The sequence below is a fragment of the Trachurus trachurus genome, assembly GCF_905171665.1.
Source record: "Trachurus trachurus genome assembly, chromosome: 24".
Taxonomy (NCBI): domain Eukaryota; kingdom Metazoa; phylum Chordata; class Actinopteri; order Carangiformes; family Carangidae; genus Trachurus; species Trachurus trachurus.
In genome coordinates, this window is record NC_139910.1 from 5,488,324 (window position 1) to 5,507,885 (window position 19,562).

The 19,562-nt window shown below is 41.9% G+C and overlaps 2 protein-coding genes across 2 annotated transcripts in view; both read left to right on the forward strand.

The window, feature by feature from the left end:
- Positions 1–138: 138 nt before the first annotated feature.
- Positions 139–1,807, forward strand: LOC311007117 (interferon-induced protein 44-like; the record flags this gene model as incomplete). The annotated part of the gene is made up of 4 exons (XM_084000205.1): positions 139–315; positions 410–581; positions 684–784; positions 1,640–1,807. 4 exons carry the CDS (start codon positions 139–141, stop codon positions 1,805–1,807), a joined length of 618 nt encoding a protein of 205 aa, XP_083856331.1.
- A 4,981-nt stretch (positions 1,808–6,788) lies between these two features.
- The window catches only part of LOC311007651 (AT-rich interactive domain-containing protein 1B-like), a 66,136-nt gene continuing 53,362 nt past the window's right edge, over positions 6,789–19,562 (forward strand). The window contains exons 1-2 of the mRNA XM_084000909.1: positions 6,789–7,734; positions 16,145–16,375. Coding sequence (XP_083857035.1) covers positions 7,012–7,734; positions 16,145–16,375 — 954 coding nt within the window. The 5' untranslated portion in view covers positions 6,789–7,011. The remainder of the gene's footprint in view (positions 7,735–16,144; positions 16,376–19,562) is intronic.

Sequence of the window (19,562 nt, forward strand, 5' to 3'; positions counted from 1 at the left end):
TCAGTGATTTGAACTGAACTGCATTCAGGTGCTCCTCGTTGTTAAAAAAAAAAGTTAAACAAAATTTGTCTAGTGAATCACTGCTGTGGAAACAAGACAACACTGATGTTGATCAGTTAGTTCTTGCTTGTGATGAATATGTCTTGTACCTTCTTCATTTCTTCTTCACAGTACTCAACCTATGTGATCCAAAAAGGTAGAAGGTCCGTGTACCCCTTTGTCTTCACTGATACCCTGGGCCTGGATCGAGACAAAGGTGTCCTAGTGGATGACATCAAACTGGCTCTAATGGGACATGTGAGGGAGGGTTACATGGTACAGGAACCTTAAACCAACATTATTCAATTTGAAAAAAAAAGATCATCAGTGTTGGTACAGTACTTGTATTAACTTTTATTTTGATTTACAGTTCAACCATGACTCAAAATTGTCTGAGGAGAGTGAGTTCTACAACGAAGTTCCAGCTGACAACGACAAAGTGCATGTTCTGGTTTGTGTTGTGCCTGCTGACACATTAGTGTCGATCAAACAGGAAACTCTGCAGAAAATCCGGGACATCAGATCTGAAGCCAGTCACCTCGGTGAGAGTAGAAATCAGTAAGGATGTGTCGTCTTTTTCACTCCAGGTAAGATTAATCAAACACTCACCTTGGGGAGTTTTTTTCTGCCTGTTGTCTTGGCAGGGATTCCGCAAGTGGCCATTGTCACCAAAGTTGATGAGGCCTGTCCAGAGACCAAGAAGGATTTAAGGAACATCTACAGGAGCAAGTACCTGAAGGAGAAGGTATGTTTTCATTTGTCATTTTACACTGCACAGATCACCACGGAAGTGTATTGCTGCCACACTGAAAAAGAAAGGTACTTTACGTATCATGAAATTACGTGAAAATTGTATTTTTATGACGAAATCTTTTTCATGTTTTAACAACATCTTTTTCACATTATTATGTGAAAGTATCACGTTATTTCAAGATATGATATTTTCATGTTATAACATGAAAACATAATGTTTCCTTTACTTGAAATCTATTGCTGTGCAGAGAGGACTACACACTGCTTTTGAACTACATCTCCCATCTGAGCAGGTGTAGTACAGATGTTACTTGATGAATCACATAAGACTGTTCATTGTACTCAGTACTGACAGTACGGTCCTCTGACCGAAAGTTTGCAAGATACTTGCATTGAGCCAAGTGTGCAGATCCTCTTTTTCACACAATTTTACAGGCACCTTACCATGTTCGGGTGATTTGCTCCTGGTTTTTACTCAATTTGTCTTCTGTCGCTGTGCCATTATAGTATGTCCTACGTCCTTTTTGTCACATGTCAAAAACCTGTACTGTTCTGTGTAGCACCACCAATTATTGTTAATATGTATCTATGACTTTGTTATGAAAACAATAAAAATAAAAGATCTGTTCATTATAATGTGAAAACATCATATCTTGAATTAATCTGATAATTTTTTACGTTATAACGTGAAAAAGATGTTACAGCAATAAACTTTTCACATAATTACGTGATACTGAGGCGGAGCCCCCCACCCCCTTTTTTGGGGGGTGGCTGCTGTGCAGTACGGTGTAATGTAATGTAATGATGAAGTCTTGTGAACTGATGTGTTACCATTTTTAAAATGTAGATGGAGGAGTTCTCTGCATATGTGGGTATTCCCATGAACTGCATCTTTCCTGCCAAGAACTACTATGATGAAATCGATGTCAGTGACGACACTGATTGTGTGATCCTCAGCGCCTTGAAATGCATCATCAACTACGGAGACGACTACCTCAACAGGGCAGTTGTGTAGTATTTCCTTTTGTTCTACTAATACTTTCATCCATATAGGACTTTGTCACTGTTTTTAATAATATGAATATAATATATATATAATATGAAAGGATTTGTGCATTTAGATGATCTTTTATGGGGTTTTTTCTGACTGGTAGTCACTCGTTTGATCTTTACCCTATGTCTTTTCTTTTTTTATGTCAATGGAGTTAGATGTCATTGCAAATCTTAAGCAACAGGTTAATAAACAGATCACATAGCATCCATTACATTTTTTTTTTGTTTATTGATTGATAGCCTGTTCCATTTTCATATATTTGCAATTTAAAGAGAGAGAAAAAAAAGCTAACCTCTATCAAATTTGAAAATAAGATAAGAGCAGCATTTATTATCAAGCTCCAGCAGAGGGCAGCATACTGTCATTTTCTGTTGGTGCCTTAGATACTAGTGGTGGTTCAGTCTTCTTTTAAAGGCTAAAACATCTCGTTTGACCCTTAAAAGACCATAATGTTCTGAATATTAAATGAGGCCGAAATTTGGATCGGACACAAAGAAAAATATGTCCTTTCACTCACCGAGTTACAGTTTTTTTCTGCTTTGTTATACAGAATGTGCATTCAAGCTAAGAATAAAATTCTTTTTGAATATTTTCAGTTTGTTGACTCTTATTCCTCAGATGAGTGAAGTGATTAGAAAAAACAATAACCACATAAATTCTGCAAGACATTATGAAAATCCAACCAAAACTGTTTTCACCTGTCCACTACAATAATAAAAAATAGTGCAAAACATGCCAATTTAAAACAGTGATATATCATAGCAGACATTAATTTATCACAGATGATGGACAAAAACAGCTTTTTGACTCTGACGAAAGAACTAGTCAAAGACAAAATACGAAGTGAAATGAGGTTTGAAGGAGATTTCTATTCTCAAGTTGTGGGGATAAATGTTTCGGTGCCGGAGACCCGTCTCGAGACTGGTTTCTGCTCCATAAATCAGTCTGACCCTGATTCTACACAGCCCCTGAACGTCACGCAGCGTGTGGTGTGCGTGCGTGTGTGTGTGATGTGTGGTGTCTGCGTGGCGTTTTTCAGCAGCAGAGCAGAACACAGTGTTTTTATCAGAGTGTTCCTGAGAGCTGCTGCTGCTTTCTGACCCAGTTTCCCTGCTTGACTTGACTGGGTTGTTTCCAGTGCTGCTGTGGGAGGTCCCCACTGGGTCCCCTTCACAAACACAAACACAGCTCACTATGCATGCACTCATGTGTAGGAGAGGCTGCAAGTCCTTGTCCGTGACATTTTTTGCTGTAATTTAAGCACCATTTACGTATTGTGGCTGCAATGAATTTTATCTAATCCAGGACCATGACACCAACTAACATCATTACTACGTATTTATTTCCTGAATACACTCGGTGCACAGTCACGTAATCTGTAAAAAGGTCCATTTGAATATGTTCCCTGTTTGATTGCACAAGCAGAACATCAATAAGTGCGTTTTGCTCTGCCTGTTTTTTATTTTCAGCACAAAACCTGAGTGGAAATGCTGAAACCATTTCAATTTAAGATGTTTAGCCTTGGCTGGAGTGAAGAAGTTGTTATATTGATTTTTTTTTTTTAAAAGCTCCAAAGTGAAACAGACTCAGTGAATAAATGATGAAACAAAGAGAAATGTCAGATTCCCATCATGCTCTCCACAAGGTTCCCCATTGTTTCACACCAGGTCGAACAAAGTGTGGTCCAAACTCATCTACAGTGTGTTTACCTGTTCTGTCCATGTACGTCCTCTGTCTCACTGACCCACTGAGGCTTCATGTGTGTTTGTGTCTTGAAGCGATAAATTGTGCGACATTCACACTCTGTTCACACGGAAAGTGACAAAAACTTAAGTGAAGGATGAAAAACGAGGGGCTTCACACCACACCGAGCTAACTGTCACCTTCAATTTTGACTGTACGGTAGGAACGCTACGCTTAGATAAACTAACACGCTATGGGAAAGATATTGCTTAATTTTTTCCCTAATGGACATGACGTCTGTCTGAAGAAAAAAAAAGGCTAATTGAAACCAAATTATGCCTTCAAGGCCTCATTATGCTTCAGTTGAAGTGTTTGTCTGGGATGCTGCGGTTGAAAATGTTTGCAACTTTCCAAATGAAAGATTGGCAGTCACACACGTCAGCAGTGCATTGTTCTTTGACATTTAGCATAGTTGTGACCCAGTTCAAGGAAGCTGCATCCTTTAGAGCAGTGGTTCTCAACGGTTTTTACATCAAGGACCCCTAAATTGACACAAATTAGACCACTGACCCCCACTGCACAAAATTTTGAAGCAAATGCCAGAAATATTTGTTCTGAGACTGAAGAATGTTACATATTTAGTCAATGTATGTTCAAATTAGGGCCAATGACGTGAATTTTTGTAAATATTATAGAGAAATTTCTAGAAAAAAGTGGTACAGTTTCACCAAAAGTGATAGACAAAAGTAAAAATTTTCCCAGAGAAAAGTGGTAAAATTTCTCAAGAACAATTCTAGAAAAAGTGGTCAACATTTCTTTAAATTTAAGGATTAAAGGAAAGAATAAATAATTTTTAAAAAAAAAGTTGGGGACCCACTTGAACCCTCTCAAGGACCCCTGGGGGTCCCTGGACCCCACATTGAGAACCACTGCTTTGGAGTATGTGGCCTACGAAGGTTGAACCACAATAAGACAATTTGGTGGCTATTGTAGCCTAGCAACCTTGACAACATGCAACTTTTTTCCACCAAAAAATGTAGGTTTCAAGGACGATGATTTTAACTGTTGTACCATTTAACTGTTGAACTGAGCTGAAACTCAACACTTACATTTACAAGTTGAATCCTCTGGTTCTTCTCTGTTGGTGTTGCTGTGCTGTCTTTTTATTTCTTATTACTGATCCAACAGTTGGATCCTTCGTTGCACAGGAAAGAGAGGAAGGATCTGTTGAAACTGAACGGCCTATAGTCGCGCCGCTGTGACGCAATCAGCCTCTGAATAACATGGATTGGGACACACTACTGAATAACAGATGCATGAATGTGAAGGTTTATTAGACACCAGGGCTTTATAAAACCATGAGAAACGACTTTTACAAGGGCTAGAAGTTATCACACTCAATCAGTTGTCGGGACTTATGTTTGTTTTTTCATGCAGGATTAAAGTTTTGAACGGTTTGAATGTGGCCTCGTGCTGTGATTGGCCAGGTGTGTGGAGGAGTAAAAACATGGAGCAGGGGTTGAACTATATTTTTTCATTTTCCACATGAGTTTTCATGTGTATGAATAAGTGTATGTCCAGTTTATATATTGCCATCCTACAAACACTGTTAGATGATCTAATTATAACATTCCTCCAAAGGTCCTATGGAGACTTGTAGTCTGTGTGTGTTGTGTTACTGAGTAATCAGTTTGCAATGACCATATGACGTGTGCATGCTACGCTGGAAATGGTTTTTCAGTGTATTCTGGAGAAATGAGTGGGAGGTCTGACGTTTAAACTGTAAAATGTCCCATTTTATGTCTGTGGAGGACGTCAGGAGCATGGACAGAAAGTGGAAAGCACGACACTAAGAACGTTAATTAACTCCATAAGAGATTGTGATGAGAGAAGGATTCATGTTTTAAAGTAAAAGCTTTAGCATTTTAAAACGTTATATCACACTGGGTTTAATCAAAGTCTATGAATGGTATTATTATGATAAGTAACATGTGAAGGTTAAATGTATAGGCTACGTGTACGTAACATGAATATATTAAGATCTGTATAGGCCTATTCATTTTGTGTATTGTATAGGAATATGTGACTGTTTTCCATTGAATAAAAAAACCTTGCCATTAACAGTTGAATTATTATTTCATGTTATAACATACTCGCATGTGAATACTTATATCTGTAATGTATGGAAGACACAATAATCAACTATCCATTCATTTAGTCAAATCATCAGTTACTTGCCGCAACTTTAGCTTCTCAAAGTTACAATGAATATAAATGTAATTGGGTTTTGGACTGCTGGAAATGACACTTGGACATGTCATCTTGGGTTTTTTGGGAAACTGTGAGGGCTTTGAGGGTTCTTCCATTTTCTTACAACTAACTGATCAATGATTAATTGGTAAAGCCAATCAAATCAATAGATAATAAAAAGTTAATTTCAACCCTATTAAGAGTCATTCAACACAGGGCCTATATGGCTTATACGGATATATTTGAGACACTTCATAGAGTTTATATATGGCTATGACACATTTTAAATATATATAAAGGGATAAACTGATGAATCAAAGAAGCATTATAACTTAAAAGAAATATTATATCTGGAGAAGTGCACCTGGCCACAGTGTGCAGGTGTCATATCATCCCGGTGTTAGAAGATGCTGGTGTTCTCCAAGGAACATCAGACTGGGGGGAACAACTGGTGGTCCTGCTGGAGGTGAACCACACGGTGTCAATGGGCATCATCCTGGAGGGATGGATGGGAACAGACTAGGGAACAGAACCAGAGAAGCTGGAAAAAGGGGGAGAGAAAACGAGGAAAACAGACCGAAGCTGTCCCTTTTCTCCAATGTGGTGATGTTTGGTGGGTTTAACGTTAAATTACTTGGCGGTGGTTGTGGAACTACTGCTGGTACTGTTGTTGGTGGTGGTGGTAATGGTATTGGACCTCCTCCTTCTCCATCACCCTCACTATCATCATCATCCCATAATCAGCCACTTTTTCCAGCAGCAGCAGTGAAAACAATTTATTCAACATCCAGGGGAGGCATATAGCACCATGGAGGAGAATAAAACATCCTCCAGGTGGGAAACAGCCGAGCGGAGGAGCACCATCATCATCACCAATACCATCTGAACCAGAGTGAGTGAGGAGGAGGAGGGGAAAGGAGGAGGAGGAGGAGGAGGAGCAGCGGATGGATGGATGCCAGCCTGAGATCAGCCACCACCACCACCACCACCACCTCTACTACCACCACCAACAACAACCACCTCCAAGTGGGACCAGCAGCTCTGCTCTGAGTTTAATCATTATTATTATTATTATTATTATGGGAATGGAAGAGGAGGAGGGCCTTGCTGCTGCGCTGCTCTCGCTTTGATCAACATGGCGGACAACAAAGCGCAGGGACTCGGGTAAAAGGAGGCAACGACAGCGGCGGCGGCGGCGTCTTAACTTTACATGTAGAGCTACACGCAGCACCATGGACCACCAGGTTCACAACAACAACTCCCACGAAGGCTACAACAGCAACAACCACCACCATCATAACCACCATAACCACCATCATCACCAGCACCAGCAGCAGCAGCAGCAGCAGCACAGCACCAACCACCACTACCCGAACTACCGGCCGGGCTACGGGACCATGATGAGCCCTTCGCGCCAGGGGAGCAGCAGCCTGATGGGCCCGGGCGGCAGCGGAGGAAGCTCGGCCGCTGCTAACCACAGCAAAGCGGCTATGGCTGCTACCAACTCCCCGGCTGCTGCTGCTGCTGCTTCTGGAGGAGTAGGAATAGGAGGCATTGGAAGCAGCAGTGGAGGATTTCAGCGATTTCCTGGACAGGGTCAACAGCAACAGCCGCAGCAGCAACAGCAGCAGCAGCCTCAGCCTCAGCAGCAGCAGCATCCATCCGGAGCTACCCCGACTTTAAACCAGTTATTAACCTCCCCGAGTCCGATGATGCGGGGATATGGAGGTGGATATCCAGACTATAATAATAATCCCTCCTCTGCCCAGCAGCAACAACAGCAGCAGCAGCCGCAGCAGCCGCCGAGCATGGGGCTGGTGGCTAAAGACATGATGGGCTCCCAGTACGGCTGCTGGGGAGGCGGAGGAGTAGGACAGCAGCAACAACAGCAGCAGCAACAACAACAACAACAGAGAAACCACCCGGGTTTGAGCCCCGGTAATAACAGGTCCCAGGTGAGTAACGCGTTGTTAATTTAATTTATTAATTAATTAATTAACACAGCTTCTTGTTGTTGTTTTTTGGCGATGAACTCACAGGAGAGGCAAGTCAGTCATCTTGTTGTTCCGGCTAACATGCTAACACCGAGCTAGGTAGCAGCTAAGCTAAGCTAAGCTATGCTAAGATGAGCTAGGTGTAGTTTTTAGACGTCATGTACTTTTTTTTTGGACTGTGTAGTAAATAAAGCCTTTATTTTTTATTTTAATGGAGTTGTTATAGACATTTTAATGAATAAATAACCACCGTATGAGTTGGTTAAAGTCATGGTTTTGGTTCTTTGGTCCAAGGTGACTCCGTGTTTAGCTTTTAGCTTTTAGCTCGCCGTGCTAAGCTAAGACGAGCTAACGTAGCGTTAGCATTTAGCTGTCGTTAACAGAGCCGCACAGGCCTGCAAAGAGAAAGAGGCTCCATCAGTGGTTCCGTCAATGTGATATTCAGGTATATTTAATATACCCACTGAAAATGCATTAATATTTCAGTATACCAACTGTGTTAAAACTATGTAACTATAGTCCATGTGATACAGGTATGAAAACTACAACAAATCAGACTACACCACTGGGCTGCATGTATGTATGAGTGTATGTATGTATGCATGTAATCACTGTAGCTGCTGTGACTGGGTAATAATCAAGTTGTTTTGTGAATATATAAATAAATAATTGAATTGGAAGTACTTTCTTAATCCCAGAGAAGGAACATTAAATGTCACAGTGTGGGCTACAGAACAGCCAACACACAACATGATGAACACATAAAATCTCAGGCAATGGCCTACAAAAAAGTGCACTGCAATACACTACAAATACAAATAAGTGCAATGCAAAGCTCAACAATAGTGTTCATTAAAAAACCTCACTGTGCCAGGTAAGAAGGATCTCCTAAATCACATCCAAACTATTCCACGAAGGGGCCGGTGTGGCTGCAGGTTTTTGTTCCAACCGAGCAGCAACACACCAGATTTGACTCATTTAATCAACTGATCTCAGTCTTCAGAGGGTTGATTGGTCAAACTGTGTGCTCTCGGTTGGTTGATCAAAAACCACCAGCTATACAACGCTTTGAGGCATAGTTTGGACAAACCTGTAAAATCTTTTGGAGGAACACCTTGGCATTCTGTAGTCTGTCACTAAAGGAGTTAGTTCAGTTTCTTATTGGTGGTCCTTATTGTGCAGGACGCTCCTGAGTTTCTGATGCACAAGAAAGCAATTCACTCAAAAGAAAGGGGGGCATAAAACACACGAAGACAAGCGCACAGGTGACTAGTCGCCAAGCAGGGCTGGCACCAACAAATAAATGAATAAATAAGGTCTAAGGGACGCTGACATCTTGACAGTTCAGCTCCCATTCAACACTGTGACATGAGCTAATTGCTTTACATATGGTAATTATCTCCTTTTGAAGTAATTTGAGGTGTCACTGCCCTGCTTGTGCCTCTGTTGTTTGAGGACAGCCTCCCCCCCTCCACCCGCCGGTGGTGGCGAGGCCGCTCCTGGAGCTTCTAATCCGGCCTCAGCTCTGTTGGCTCGGAGCCCATTATGGCCCCATCACACGCACGCACGGCACACAACAAGAGCCCTGACCTTCACACATGCAGATTAGCCATGTGCCCATTACCGCCGGCATAACACTGGAGTTAAATATTCAGCATGCTTCCACCCGCCCACACACACACACACACACATGGCAACGAGGCCTGAGCCCCGCACCCTTCACCCACCCCTCCCCCCACCACGTGTAGTCACGGTGGCGGTGTGACAGTCCCCTATAACCTCTGTACTGTAGCTGAGCACTGTGTTTTGTTATAGATAAATCAGCTGATCATTTATTGAATTTAGGATCATTAGGATCACAAATTGTCAAAGAAATTGTGAAAAATATTGATCACAACTTTATGAGGCTTCAGATGTCTTGTGTTGTCTGAACTGCAGGGCTCCATACTGACCCTAAAATTTAAGACAATGCAAGTAAATTTTTCATCTTCTTGTGCATGTGCAACCAGTAAATTTGCTGTTTTTTGTGTAACAGTGGTGAAACGAGGAAGGGACGACTCAAAGAATCTTGAATCTGTCGTTACATTTCTCAGGCCAATGCATGTGAGGATCATGAATGGAAAGGAAATGTGAATATTTGTGGATTTATGGTGTGCGCACCTTAATTTTCTGCTTGCACTCCTAAAATTTTGCTCCTAGTAAGAAAAAAAAAAAAGTCTGGAGCCAGAGATCCAAAATTCAAGAGAGATTCGGTTTAAATAACATGAGGAATGAAGAGGAGCAGCAGGTCGTGCTGTTAGAGCAGCTATGATGAAATATTTTTCACATATTTCCCCTTGAAAAACGACTCAGCCAATTTATCCATTATGAGCACATTTTCTGGTAATTGATCAATTGACTAATAGTTCCAGCTCTAATCTCCTTGATTAATCATTTGGTCCGTACACATCGTAATATCCCAGAGCACAAGGTGAAAGTACTGAATGTGTTGTTCCCCAAAACCTCCTCCTGTTATTTACTATAGTTTAAAAACTGACATCAATGTAATTTGAGTGTTTTTCGGGACTAATGGCAGAAGATGGAAAATTAAATTGTGATGTGACGTTTTATAGATAAAATCATTGACCGAGAAAGTCGATGTGAGTCACAACTTGGAGAATGGCTTAAAATGAAAAGATCTTTGCTATTTTCAGTAGAGTATTTGATTGTCAGAAAATACACGATTTAGTGGCTGCTGATATAAACTGACCTCCCATAGTTCGGCAGTGAATTATCTTTTTTGGAAAAACTGAAGCTCGGCTCGAGAGTGACGTTAATACTCGAGTGTGAGGCACAAACTGGGGCAGAGCGACCTCCTAATAAGTCATTCAGGGTGTTGTTTATCTGTCTAGAACATTTCAGCTTGATTCACAAATCATTTATCCATGTGTAGCAGCACCATAGTAGCTATATAAAGTGTATCCTCACATCGCCAAATCCAAATTTTGATTAAAAGCCTGCAATCGTTCATGTTTTCTTCTAGTATGCGAGGATTTATAAAATGAAATATCTCCAGCTTTTGTAGTTTAGTTTTCCTGCAATAATTCAGCTGTAATCAGTTTCTGTGGAGTTGTCATTGACGGCCAAGTTTCCCTCCCTTCTGTTTACATCTGGATTATTGATCAGGTCTTTTTCCAGCTTGATCATCCTCCCTTACTACAACCAGCTGTGTGGACTTGGCAGACCTCCAGAGCCGCTCCACTTTGTTTTTCTGTTTTTTTTGTAAATGTGTATTTACTCTGCTCAGCTGACGGATGGAGATGCTCCATCCAAAAAAAAAAAAAAGGAAAAGGGAAAAACATGAAAGAACAGGATTAAATGTCTGGGTGATTCTTTTTTTTTTTTTTTTGTGAGTGAGAGTGTGTGTGTAAAATCCATAAGTGGTTTCTATTTTTAGCTGCAGCCGTGAAACATCTGTTCGCACTGAGTCACTTCTCTCACCTACTATTATGTCAGTGTGTCAAATCCAGTGTGTGTGAATATTAAAGTGTACCCAGGTGTGACAGTTGACTCCGGTGTGAAGTGGCCTCCCGGCCGTCAGGATCGCTCACATCTTACAGCTGCAGATGGAGATATTTAGCTTCTTCACAGACTTTTAGGGTTGGTTATTGAGCCAACATCTTCAATATTGGTAATGATTTCCATATATTAATACAATTTCAATAGGAAATCCATTTTAAGAAAAACAAAATGTACTTTTGCTTGCGATTTATTTTCAAAATCGGTCTCTGTCACTGATATTCAATGACGTACCATTCTCAATTATTTTTAAAGAGGAATGATGCAGGATTTTTGGCTTAACTATGCTACCTTTTTAGCTTAATTAAACAGCTTTGGAGTAATTGTGATGCTGCTTTACTAAATGGCTATTTTGGCTGAAAACCAACCTTGTAAGATCAGAGCCTCCGACCCGGTGTCCCAGCTCTCGTCTCTAAGGCACCGCAAAACACAAACACATCCTGTCACCTGTAATCTCTTCTTTATGACAGATAACACTACACAAATATACACATTGTAACATCTGATATGATATATAACGTTATGTACCGCTCTATTGATTGCTTTCTCACCGGCTTTGTTGAAAACAAGTGCACATGGCTGAGAGGAGGGTTAGCAACACAGAGGAAAAGAGACTGGACTTACATAGTTCCTCTTTAATTTGGTCGGTCCAAAAGTGTCAAAGTTAAATTCCTGCAATATTGTTTAAAGTCTCCCTTAAACCAAAAATTGGCTTTTTGAAATGATTAACATATCAATGTAGTGTATGGGTTCTGCTATAAGACATTTCAGCAGCAAAACCGCTAATGCAGCCACAGCATTTTACTGCAGATTGGAAAATGCAGTTTCAAAGCCAAAGCCAAAGAGTCTGAAAAAGTTGGGTTCAGTTTTTCAGCAAACAGTCGGGTTTAATACGTCAGAATCCCTAGCAACCAATCCCGTTGATTTTATTTTGCATCTCATTTGTTGTTCACTGTGATGGTGACACTTCACATCTACTTATACAGCTAGATGTCCAACAACAGTGTCAGTGGTTGACGTGGACGAGAGGTATTATTGATAGCTTTCATGTGACGTCACGGCCCGTATGGAACGCCCCCCTGGCGGTCAAAACAATCCATTTCCCCGCTGTCGGCTGGTTAGGACAAGGCAGAAAAACACACACTGCTCCCTGCTGCTTCAAAAATACCGGTGTTATGGCCCAACTGGTGTCTGATTTAACTGGTTACCGTACCGAACAACAGCTGTGCTGCACTTCCGTCCGCAGATTTGTCAAAAATTCACAAATCAAGCCGCAGTTCACATGTTACTGCAGCGTTGTTACTATGCTTCTGTGAGTGAACCTGTTCCGCCAATCTACGGACAGTCAGCGCCACACTATCTCACTCTGCACAACACTGCACAGTATGACAAAGCCTGTCATGTTAAAGTTACGAACTAATGGAAAACACTCTGAAAATACGCTCTGTACTGTAGCTGAGCACTGTGTTTTGTTATAGATAAATCAGATGATGGTTTAGTGAATTTAGGATCATAAATTGTCAAAGAAATGGTGAAAAATATTGATCATAACTTCATAAGGCTTCAGATGTCTTGTGTTGTCTGAACTGCAGGGCTCCAGACTGACCCTAAAATTTGAGACAATGCAAGTAAATTTTTCATCTTCTTGTGCATGTGCAACCAGTAAATTTGCTGTTTTTTTTTTAAACAGTGGTGAAACGAGGAAGGGACGACTCAAAGAATCTTGAATCTGTCGTTACATTTCTCAGGCCAATGTGTGTAAGGATCATGAATGGAAAGGAAATGTGAATATTTGTGGATTTATGGTGTGCGCACCTTAATTTTCTGCTTGCACTCCTAAAATTTTGCTCCTAGTAATAAAAAAAAAAAAGAAAAGTCTGGAGCCAGAGATCCAAAATTCAAGAGAGATTCGGTTTAAATAACATGAGGAATGAAGAGGAGCAGCAGGTCGTGCTGTTAGAGCAGCTAAGATGAAATATTTTTCACATATTTCCCCTTGAAAAACGACTCAGCCAATTTATCCATTATGAGCACATTTTCTGGTAATTGATCAATTGACTAATAGTTCCACCTCTGATCTCCTTGATTAATCATTTGGTCCGTACACATCGTGATATCCCAGAGCACAAGGTGAAAGTACTGAATGTGTTGTTCCCCAAAAAACCTCCTCCTGTTATTTACTATAGTTTAAAAACTAACATCAATGTAATTTGAGTGTTTTTCGGGACTGATGGCAGAAGATGGAAAATTAAATTGTGATGTGACGTTTTATCGATAACACTACACAAATATACACATTGTAACATCTGATATGATATATAACGTTATGTACCGCTCTATTGATTGCTTTCTCACCGGCTTTGTTGAAAACAAGTGCACATGGCTGAGAGGAGGGTTAGCAACACAGAGGAAAAGAGACTGGACTTACATAGTTCCTCTTTAATTTGGTCGGTCCAAAAGTGTCAAAGTTAAATTCCTGCAATATTGTTTAAAGTCTCCCTTAAACCAAAAATTGGCTTTTTGAAATGATTAACATATCAATGTAGTGTATGGGTTCTGCTATAAGACATTTCAGCAGCAAAACCGCTAATGCAGCCACAGCATTTTACTGCAGATTGGAAAATGCAGTTTCAAAGCCAAAGCCAAAGAGTCTGAAAAAGTTGGGTTCAGTTTTTCAGCAAACAGTCGGGTTTAATACGTCAGAATCCCTAGCAACCAATCCCGTTGATTTTATTTTGCATCTCATTTGTTGTTCACTGTGATGGTGACACTTCACATCTACTTATACAGCTAGATGTCCAACAACAGTGTCAGTGGTTGACGTGGACACTCTGAAAATACGCTAAACAACACCGGTCATCGTCCTCGCCGCGCCGCGGTCGGTCCCGACCCCCGTTACCGTGTCGCTGCCCCCGCGGGCGGTCCTGCTGCCGTGCCCGGTGGCGGACGGTCCCGCCGGGTTACCATCGCCGCTGCCGCCGCCGGTCCCGCTGCTATCGGACCGCCGTCATCGTTGCCGTCCTTCCCCCCGGTGCAAAGCTCCGGGCGGAAGGGGGGGCTGGTCACCGTGCAGCCCAGCTAAGGGCTCTGGTTTGTGGGTGAGAGGAGCAGGGAGCCTGGGCTCAGCCTGGAGCTCAGACTGTGGAGCTCAGCGGAGCTGCGGTACCAGGACGGTGTTCCCACACAGGAAAGTTAGGTACATTTCTACCACTTCAACGAGTTCAGAAACATTATTTTAAGATTAAAAAAAACTACAAAATGGGGCTTTTAATCAGAAACCAGTTGAGCCATAACACCGGAGGTACTGGTTGCAAGCGGTGGAGGATGATGGATTCTCCACCAGGTAAATGTAAACATCGCCCAACTCGAGCTTCGGCAGGGAACTGGTCATTTTAAACAGCTCCTATACAGCAGCTGGTGTTGAATATGGGTCACAAGTGCCCAAAACTTCAAAGTTGTTTTTATATCTTTCTTTCTCGGCTGCTGGCAGATGATTTAAGTCATTACTCGGTTGTTTGTCCATAGAAAGTCCATTGCGCTGCTATTTTGGAATGTTGCTTTTTGACCGCCAGGTCCCTGGGAAGTGACGTCAGTGAAAGCTATCAATTGCCGCCTTGAATGCAGGAGACCAGAGTTCTCAGTGCGAGCTTCCTGTTTTGACATCATGAGTATGCAAATGCAAGTCATGATGCATTTGCATACTCATGGATATTCATAGAACCTGGGGTTTTCAATGAGAGAGAAATAGTAGACGTGTTTTCAGCCTCTTTGAGAGTTTTTTAAAACAACTTTTTTGTGTGAAGGCAATTTTCATCAAAAAATAGTAATAGAAGAGCATTTTTACACATACCCTGAAATGTATTGTTCCTTTTAGTGACTAATATATCATGACGGTAACTTGTGTTGACTTCCCTCCACTACTTTCAGTGTTGGTACATACAGTATGTTAAAGGGATAGTTCAACGTTTTGGCAAAGTTGACCATTGCCATTGTAGCTACAGCAGTAGGTTTGTTACCTTTAATTGTCGGTGCAAGGGGGCAGTGCGTGGCGCAGTGGTTAAAGCGGCCGCCCCATGTAGAGGCTACAGTCCTCAACGCAGGCGTCCCCGGTTCGAATCCCGCGTCGGGCAGACCTTTCCTGCATGTCATTCCCCCTCTCTCTGCCTCCCCCTTTCCTGTCTATCTCACTATGTGCTATCCAATAAAGGCAAAAAGGCCAAAAAATATACTTAAAATAATAAATAAATAAAAATTGTCGGTGCAAGCTATTTTTAGAACGGTGGAGCAGAGCCGTGAGCTGCTCAGAGCTACGCTACGGAGACTCATGGGATTTCTTGGTTTCTGGTAACGTTCCGTTATTATCTCATAGCATGGTGAATGTGCAGGTCACAACTTGTCCACCAGAGCGTTTTGGAGTTGTTGGATTGTGTATTTGATGAGTTTGATGAGGGAAACCAAGAAATCCCATGAGCCTCCGTAGCGTAGCTCTGAGCAGCTTGCGGCTCTGCTCCGCCGATCTAAAAACAGCTTGCACCGACAATTAAAGGTAACGAACCTCCTGCTAAGACTATAGGGATTATGGCAATGGGCCAGTTTGCCTAAATGTTGAACTATCCTTTTAAGTTATTAAATCTTTGGCAAAGTATGTGTTGAGAAAGTGTTTTTCAATGTAAAAGGTTGATGTAAAGTCAGAGGTTTTTACACGAATGTCTGTAACAGATCTCACCACAATCCATCCAATACATGTTGACATATTTAAATCACCTGCATCAGCGACTGAATCCCTCATCGTCCGATCATTTCTCCTGTTCAGGTGTCGCCCATGGACCCGATGGCGATGAAGCGCTCTCAGCTCTACGCTATGAGCAACAACCCGTACTCCCAGCAGCAGCAGCCGCAGCAGCAGCAGCAGCAGCAGCAGCAGCAGCAGGGGGCGCCCTACCCCGGCCAGCCCTACGGTGCCCCCTCGCCCCACAGATACCCCATGGGGATGCCCGGCCGAGGGCAGATGGCCATGGCAGCGATGCAGTACCCTCAGCAACAGGTAGGAGACGCTCTGTCCAACGTTTGTGTCTTCGGTTTGGCTTGGTGTGTTCTAGGTCTGATCTTATCTTTGGATTTGATTCATCGGCTCGATTACGTCACCATAGTAACCTGTTCTGCCCTGGCTAGTCAGCGCCCGCCGCCGACATAACTACCGACCAATTAGCCGACAGGAAACAGTGAGTCATCAGTCGTTCAAAACATTTTAAAAGCAATTCAAAGAAAAATATTGAAGCTATAAAAATGAGGAAGGTAAATAAAATAAAAAAGAGACAGAATTAAACACATTATTACAAAAGATTAAAGTTATAATAGAGCTCAAACACAGCTACAGAGCAGCTACAGACGTAATTGCCCATAATGCAACACAAAGCAAAATAAAGAAATCAATCAATCAGTCAGAGAACTGCAGATTTTTAAAGACAGATGTTATTGGAGACAAGTCTAATTATTTTGTTGCTCCAGACCTCACTCTGTGAAACAGGGGGAGAGTTTGTCACAATAAATAACTACATAAATACATAATAAGGATTAAAGCTGAGAGAGGATTGACTGAAGACTGTTGTTGTTCCCTCTGCTTCGACAAACTCTACAATTGTGTTTGAGTGTTTTTTCAGTCAAGAGTGTTGGGAAGTCAGGGAGTTGTTGTTGTTGTAGAGCAGCAGCAGCAGCAGCAGCAGCAGCAGCAGTAATAGCGTTTCTACGCCGTCGTTTTGCTCTGAGCGGTTCAGTCTTTCCTGCCGCACCGAAGCCGGGGATGAACTCACTTGTTTTCAGAGACTCTGAGCTGGTTGTTTGTTCTCGGAGCCGACCTGCTGATTCATCTGCAGCATCACCGCCTCGTCACCGTGGACGAGCCGCCCGGAGGAGGAGGACAACGCAGCTATTGATGCTGGTCAGACCACAGGGCTCCCGCAGAGAGGAGCTGAGCCAGGCCGAGCTGAGCCGAGCCGGGCCGGTCTGGGTCTGGGTCTGGGTCAGGCTATTCCTGGTGCAGACTGGGCTTGGGCTATTTTTAGCCTCCAGGCTCATGGTCTGGGTCTTATGCTGCTGCTGCTCAGAACAGATGGGCTTCTGCAGGTCCGTCAGTGTTTGCTGAGGACTGATGCTGCTCCTCATCCGCCACCGCTGACGCTGACCCGCTGTAACCTTGAACGCAGCCTGTACTGAGCAGCACTTGCTGCCAACTTCAATGACGTTTTCTTTTCTTTTCTTTTTTTTTTCTTTATTGTTTTTCCTTTTACAAAGCATTTTATAAAGTAACACAACATGAACATGGGGTGTTTTCTGTCACAATATTACAGCAAAGTGTAATTAACCAATCATGTACAACTTCTCTAGAGTATATTTTTGGCGCTTTTGCCTTTATTTGATAGCAGTGAGATAGACAGGAAAGGGGGAGGCAGAGAGAGGGGGAATGACATGCAGGAAAGGTCTGCCCGACGCGGGATTCGAACCAGGGACGCCTGCGTTGAGGACTGTAGCCTCTACATGGGGCGGCCGCCTTAACCACTGCGCCACGCACCGCCCCCAATCAAGTACAACTTGATATAGAAAAGAAACTTAAACAAAAGAAGGGCGTTTCAGAGAAATGTACATTTTCCGTTGCTTCCAGATGTCATTGAATTTGAATCGCTGGAGCCTCATTGAAAAAGTGATTCTCTCCATTACATACACATCGTAAATAATATCATATCATTCATCTATAGATGGGACGCCTGGCTTGAGCCATTTCTTCGTAATTGCTTTTCTAGCAGCTATAGACTCAGTATTCCAAATAAATATTTATTTTTCTCACTTACATTAGCTGAGTGTACAAGACCAAAAAGAAGTTCGTCCCAGTTAAATGTAATGTCAGTACCAAATATTGTTATTAGTTCTGAATAAACCTCGCGCCAGAAAATATTTATTTTTGGACTGGTAGTGATTGGCGTCCTGAGAACGACACAACCTCCAACAGCTAGAAGATCCTTCATGTCCGGAAAATATGATTGATACTTTGACAGACTCCTGCATCATCCACTGCTGCTCATGTGTGTGATTGTTTTCATTTTATCCAAATATTTCTACACACGAACCTTCTTTTTCCTGCATGAATGTCGCTTCCACACGACTCTCTCTCTGTGCTCGTTTTTCACTTGATGATCAAAGCTGAGCGTGGAAGGAAGACGTTGATTCTTCCCCTTTTGGTCCCTTTAAAAGACATTTCCATTCATGAGGTGAAAACTCACATCCTGAGTGTAGATGGGAGTATTGATCTGAGGTTATGTAATAACACAAGTCCAAAATGATCCGACAGAGCTGTGAGGAGGCGTTTGACCTAAGACGAGGTGTTAAGTTGCTCTTTTAATGAGTTTAATATTATATTTTCTAAGCCTGGAGTCAGTTCTTGTGTCCACAGCAGCGGGGAGCCTCCACCATCAAACACTGTGGGAAACCCTGGTGTCTTTTAACAAGGTGCACACGTCTCTCCAGGCTCCAGACCTGACCCAATTAATCTCCCAGAGATCCCTGGGGCGCAGATATCACATTAGGCTCCCGTTGACCCCAACGTTACATATGAGTCACATTATTTCCTCAGACACCAACCGGCACCGAGAGACAAACAGCCAATTAACTGATTAGTCGATTTATAGAAAACTCTTGGCTCAGTTCCTGGTTTTCCAGACAGTGAACAGAACTTCTGATAGTATCGAGGAATAAAGCGAATAGTTATTCACAGTTTTGACATTAACAGAAAAGATCAGTTAGTAAAAACAAAAACTGTCACCTGTATTATTGATTTATAAAAGTAATTGTTGATTGCAACCTCACAGTAGCTCTGATGGAATAATTAATATGACCTTACGTTGTTGTTGTTTTTTATCCCTAAAAGACTTTAACACAAACACACTTGACCCAAATGTTATGTAGTATAATTGAAGTGTATCTGATTGATAAATGTTATTAAAGTCTCATGTGACTCTGACATATTAAATGAAATGTAGGTAAAATGCATGCTTTAACTCAGTGAAGTTCTTGTTGATTGGCTGTATAAATTCATGACAAAAGCATCAAATTACTAAATGTTAGAAGCTGGAACATGAAATTTCTGTTTTTAAAAATACAAAAATGTCCATTGATTAAAAGTCCAGTATGTAATAATTGTCAAGGTTTATTGGCAAAATCTGAACATAGTACCCATGAAT